Raw genomic sequence first — 6,000 nt, 5'->3', positions numbered from 1 at the left:
TAAATAACATGACACAGTGGAAATGATATTTTGAGTGTGCAAATCTTTCCAGAATCCTTAAAAATCACACCATAATGATCGTACCCCTACCCTGCTTATTGATATGATCCGATCATATTGAATACTATGTAAACACTAATGTGAATATGAAATCAAGTAAAAATTCCAATGGAAGACTTCCCACCTGTTGCCAAAGAGAGTCCCCCAAAAACCACTAATAAAGGGTACAGATTCCAAAGTTTCTACTCCTCTGACTTTATCAGAAGAGGAGTTATTTCCATTTTCTCGGTTCCCATCACCATTTATAGTTTTTCGTAATTTTCTAAAAAAAAAAAAATCAACGACTTCAGATTATTCGAGACATTCGATTACCACCTGAAATCAAGTATAGTGAACATCATACAATGAGGACAAATTACATAAGAACATTCCTGACTGAAAGGCAAACAAAGGTTACGTGGCAAAGGAAGCAATTGGGAATACATAAGATTAGCATAAATTAATACGTTGATAAATTGCAAAGTCATGTGCTATCATTCTGTTCAGTCATTAAAGGTTCAGAACTGCTATTCAGAAACATTGGTAGAAAGAAAATTTTCACATGTATAAACCAGAGTCTTTTCGGGTGCATTTATCACCACTAGCAGAAGGAGCAATTTCTCTAAATATGAACATCAGAAATCCACCCCTCTGGCAGACTGAAACATAGGAGTGCAAACTAATAGCCACAGATCACTTTTTACTGTTAAAAGTTAGATCCTGGAAACACCAACGAGACACAGCACAGCACTAGATTTCCTCAAAACACAAATCCATTTAACTGAGTTTACAAAGAATCTTCTTTTGGGGAAAAAAAAAAAACAGTTTTGAAAATAACATTCAAAAATAAAAATAAATATGTTGAAATGTATTGCATCAAATAGAAAAGCCATACTTAGTAACTGCTTACAAAAAAAAAACAAACTCACAGCCATTGAGTTGATTCTGACTCATAGCGACCCTATAGGACAGAGTAGAACTGCCCCATAGGGTTTCCAAGGAGTGGCTGGTAGATTCGAACTGCAGACCTTTTGGTTAACAAATATAGCTCTTAACCACTGCACCACCAGGGCTGCTTAGGTAAGCAAAAGTCTACAGATATACTGAGGAAAGATAACTTCTGGCGGAGAATACCACATATATGTAAGAAACTTTTCAGCAGCTCCAAAACCCAGACATACCACAGAATCGACAGAAGCACGACACGAATTTGATGTGTAAAAAAGCCAAATAAATCTTTATTAAAATTTGAGACCACTTAAAAATTCACTCTTATACACTTTTGAAAAAAGTTAACATTTCTAGCAGCATTAACTCAATGAACTAAGATCTTTGTGTATGGTGAATTTTCACCAAATTTTGATTAAGACTGAATTTCAAAGAAGAATGCTTTTTCAGAAACCATTATAAAAGATAAATTTTAATCAAGAATAATATGGCATGGGAACTTTCTTTTTAAATGACTATATTGAATGACAAAATCCCACCTGGAAATAAGTTAAAAGTTAGTAGTAGTGTTTCTTAGCATCAAGGAGAAAAACAAAAAATAAGTACTAATTTTTTAACCAAAAAATACACACAAGATTTTCAATTAATTTCACCAAATATTTTCAAAATCTCTACGATAACTCTCCCAGAAAATATCAACTGCAAGTATAGCTTCTCATTCTCATCTCACCTTCTTCTCCGATTTCCATTGTTTCCTGATGGCTTAGTTATCTGAGTAGACACAATCTGACAGTGGACAGTTCCCATGAGAAGCATAAGGCACAAGGGTCCAAGCACTTCACTTACGTTCACAATAGGCATCATTAAATACAACACAATTGCAACAACTGAAAAGGAGAAGTTTTAAAATGTAAAACACTACAGCTCGTCTTGAAACTGATTCTAGTAACTAAATAAATTATATCTACAAAAATCTGTCACTTAAAAAAAAAAAGTACATAAGCAGAGTGAAAACTTGAAACCCTAGGTAACAGACCAAATGAAAATGATACATTACAAGGATATGCATTTCTGGCAGGATAGGTAATCTAGATATTCCAAAAGGTTTTTCACCATAAAACAACTAGATGCTGTATAAAACATACACTTTGTTGTTCTACTCCCAGGGAGAGTATTTTCCAAGGCTCAAGGTAACACAGGTAGCAACTGGCAAGAGTAGAATTTGAAGCCGGGCAGTTAGGCTCCAGAGTTCTCCCTCTTAACCCACGCTATAGTGCCTCTTTATTTAAACATATATGAAATGTTTAAAGAAATAAGTGATAAAAGAAAATTTTTAAATATCAAAAATTATCTCCAAAAATTTCCAAATATCTGACGATTTTATAGATGGTTCTTTCAGACTTTAACATAAAGATAACTATTATGCAATATAAACTGAACTACTCTTGTGTAAAGAAAAAAAATAGAAAGCTATCAAATTCATCTTATTCCTACTATAATCATGATACTCAAATGTAACAACAGCACCAAAACAATAAACTACAAACTGTGCTGACTTGTGAATATGGATAGAAATTTACCACTAAAAAGAATGCACCAAGAAAGCAGGGATTTTTGTCAATTTTGTTCATTGACATACCTAGAACAATAGCTGGCACACAGTAAGCACTCAGTATTTGCTGAATAAATGAGTATAGTATCAAATTGAATTTAACAATATAACAAAGAGTAATTCATTCGTATGTCAGTTTGTCCATCTGTGGTGGCTTGTGTGTTGCTGTGATGCTGGACGCTATGCCACTGGTATTCAAATACCAGCAGGATCCCATGGTGGACACGTTTCAGCTGAGCTACCAGACGAATACAGACTAGTAAGAAGGACCTGCAGGTGTACTTCTGAAAAAAATTGGCCAGTGAAAACCTTACGAATAACAGCAGAACAGTGTCTGATATAATGCCAGAAGATGAGCCCCTCAGGTTGGAAGGCACTCAAAACATGACTGTGGAAGAGCTGCCTTCTCAAAGTAGAGTCGAGCTATGTGATTTTGACGAGATCAAGCTTTTGGGACCTTCATTTGCTGATGTGGCATGACTCAAAATGAGAAGAAAAAGCTGCAAATATCCATTAGTAAACAGAACATGGAATGTATGAAAAGTATGAATCTAGGAAAATTGGAAGTCATCAAAAATGAAATGGAACGTATAAAGATTGATATCCTTGGCATTAGTAAGCTGAAACAGACTGGTATAGGCCATCCCGAATCAGGCAATCGTTCGGTCTACTATGCCGAGGATGACAAATTGAAGAGGAATGGCATCACATTCATCATCAAAAAGAACATTTCAAGATCTATCCTGAAGTACAACACTGTCAGGGTTAGGATAATATCCATATGCTTACAAGGAAGACGAGTAAATACAACTATTATTCAAATTTACACACCAACCACTAAGACCAAAGATGAAGAAACTGAAGATTTTTACCAACTTCTGCAGTGTGAAATCAATCAAACATGCACTCAAGATGCACTGATAATTACTTGTGATTGGAATGCTAAAGTTAGAAACAAAGAAGGGTCAGTAGCTGGAAAATATGGCCTTGATGATAGAAATGACACTGGAGATGGCATGATACAATTTTGTAAGACCAATGACTTATTCATTGCAAATACTGTTTTTCAACAACATACAAGTTAACTATACACGTGGACCTCTCCAGATGAAATACACAGAAATCAAATCAACTACATCTGTGGAAAGAAGCTCAATATCATCAGTCAAAACGAGGCCAGGGGCTGGCTACAGAATAGACCACCAATTGTTCACATGCAAGCTCAAGTTGAAGCTGATGAAAATTATAGCACGTACATGAGAGCCAAAGTACAATCTTGAGTATATCCCACCTGAATTTAGAGACCATCTCAAGAATAAATTTGATGCATTGAACCCTAATGACCAAATACCAGAAGAGTTATGGAATGATATCAAGGACATCATGCATGAAGAAAGCAAGAGGTCATTAAAAAGACAAGAAAGAAAGACAGACTAAAACGGATGTCAGAAGAGACTCTGAAACTTGCTCTTGAATTTAGAGTAGCTAAATTGAATGGAAAAAATGATTCAGTAAAAGAGCTGAACAGAAGATTTCAAATGGCAGCTCAAGAAGGCAAAGTAAAGTATTATACTGACATGCACAAAAACCAAAAGAGAAGAACATGCTCGGCATGTCTCACGCTGAAAGAACTGAAGAAAAAAGTCAACCCTCAAGTCTCAATACCAAAGGATTCTACAGGGAAAATACTGAATGATGCAAGAAGCATCAAAAGAAGATGGAAGGAACACAGAGTCACTGTACCAAAAAGAATTGGTCAACATCCAAACACTTCAGGAGGGAGTATATCATCAAGAACCAGTGGTACCAAAGGAAGAAGTCCAAGCTGCACTGAAGGCATTGGCAAAACACCAGGCTCCAGGAATTAATGGAATACCGATTGAGAGGTTTCAACAAACAGATGCAGCACTGGAGGTCCTCACTCGCCAAGGCCAAGAAATTTGGAAGACAGCTACCTGGCCAACCTACTTGAGGTCCATATTTGTGCCTATTCCAATGAAAGCTGATCCAACAGCATGAGGAAATTATCAAACAATATCATTAATATCATGCACAAGTAAAATTTTGCTGAAGATCATTCAAAAGCAATTGCAGCAATGTATTGATAGGGAACTGCCAGAAATTCAAGCCAAATTCAGGACAGCAGGTGGAATGATGGATATCATGGCCAATGTCTGCTAGATCTTGGTTGAAAGCAGAAAATAACAGAAAGATGTTTACTTGTGTTTTATTGACTATGCAAAGGCCTTCGACTGTGTGGATCATAACAAATTATGGATAACACTGCGAAGCACGGGAATTCTAATACACTTAATTGTGCTCATAAGGAACCTGTACATAGACCAAGAGGCAGTCATTCAAACAGAATAAGGGGATGCTGCATGGTTTAAAGTCAAGAAAGGTGTGTGCCAGGGTTGTATCCTTTCACCATACCTATTAAATTTGTATGCTGAGCAAATAATCTGAGAAGCTGGACTATATGAAGAAGAATGTGGCATCAGGATTGGAGGAAGACTCATAAACAACCTGCGATATGCAGAGGACACAATTTTGCTTGCTGAAAGTGAAGAGGACTTGAAGCACTTACTGATGAAGATCAAAGACTACGGCCTTCAGAATGGATTACACCTCAACACAAAGAAAATAAAAATCCTCACAACTGGACCAATAAGCAATATCATGAAATAAAAAAGAAAATAACGAAGTTGTCAAGGATTTCAGTTTATTTGGATCTACAATCAATCCTCATGGGAGCAGCAGTCAAGAAATCGAAAGATGTATTGCACTGCGTAAATCTGCTGCAAAAGACCTCTTCAAAGTGTTCGAAAGCAAATATGTCACTTGAAGGACTAAGGTGCACCTGACCCAAGCCATGGTATTTTCAATTGTATCATATGCACGTGAAAGCTGGACAGTGAATAAGGAAGACTGAAGAATAATTGACGCCTCTGAACTATGGTGTTGCCAAAGAATATTGAATACACCATGGACTGCCAGAAGAATGAACAAGTCTGTCTTGAAAGAAGTATAGCCAGAATGCTCCTTAGAAGCAAGGATGGGAAGACTCTATCTCACATACTTTGGATATGTTATCAGGAGGGACCAGTTCCTGGAGAAGGGCATCAGGCTTGGTAAAGTAGAGGATCAGTGAAGAAGAGGAAGACGCTCAAGGAAATGGATTGACATAGTGGCTGCAACAATGGGCTCAAGCATAACACTGTGCAGATGGGCAGTATTTCATTCCGTTGTATGCAGGGTCGCTATGGGCTGGAATCTACTTGACGGCATCTAACAACAACAACAACAACAAAAACAATTTACTAAGACCATATAGGGTTCATGCTGGAAATGCCAGGATAGAAAATCTATCTCGGAGCTGAGAAGAGTACTTGGCACAGACT

At 36.9% G+C, this 6,000-nt stretch overlaps 1 protein-coding gene across 6 annotated transcripts in view; it reads right to left on the bottom strand.

Annotated features, from left to right (window-relative positions):
• PHTF1 (putative homeodomain transcription factor 1) overlaps positions 1-6,000 on the bottom strand; it is a 65,023-nt gene that overhangs the window by 44,548 nt on the left and 14,475 nt on the right. For 5 of the 6 annotated variants that reach the window (XM_003409590.4, XM_023547487.2, XM_023547485.2 and 2 more), the window contains 2 exons: positions 1,718-1,874; positions 185-322 (listed from right to left, as the gene is read on the bottom strand). In XM_003409590.4, coding sequence (XP_003409638.1) covers positions 185-322; positions 1,718-1,874 — 295 coding nt within the window. The remainder of the gene's footprint in view (positions 1-184; positions 323-1,717; positions 1,875-6,000) is intronic. The other variant, XM_010589586.3, reaches the window with a different exon arrangement.

This window comes from Loxodonta africana, chromosome 3, assembly GCF_030014295.1.
Source record: "Loxodonta africana isolate mLoxAfr1 chromosome 3, mLoxAfr1.hap2, whole genome shotgun sequence".
In the NCBI taxonomy this organism is placed as follows: domain Eukaryota; kingdom Metazoa; phylum Chordata; class Mammalia; order Proboscidea; family Elephantidae; genus Loxodonta; species Loxodonta africana.
The sequence above is the reverse complement of the archived record's forward strand: the minus strand, read 5'-3'. Positions and strand labels throughout refer to the sequence as shown.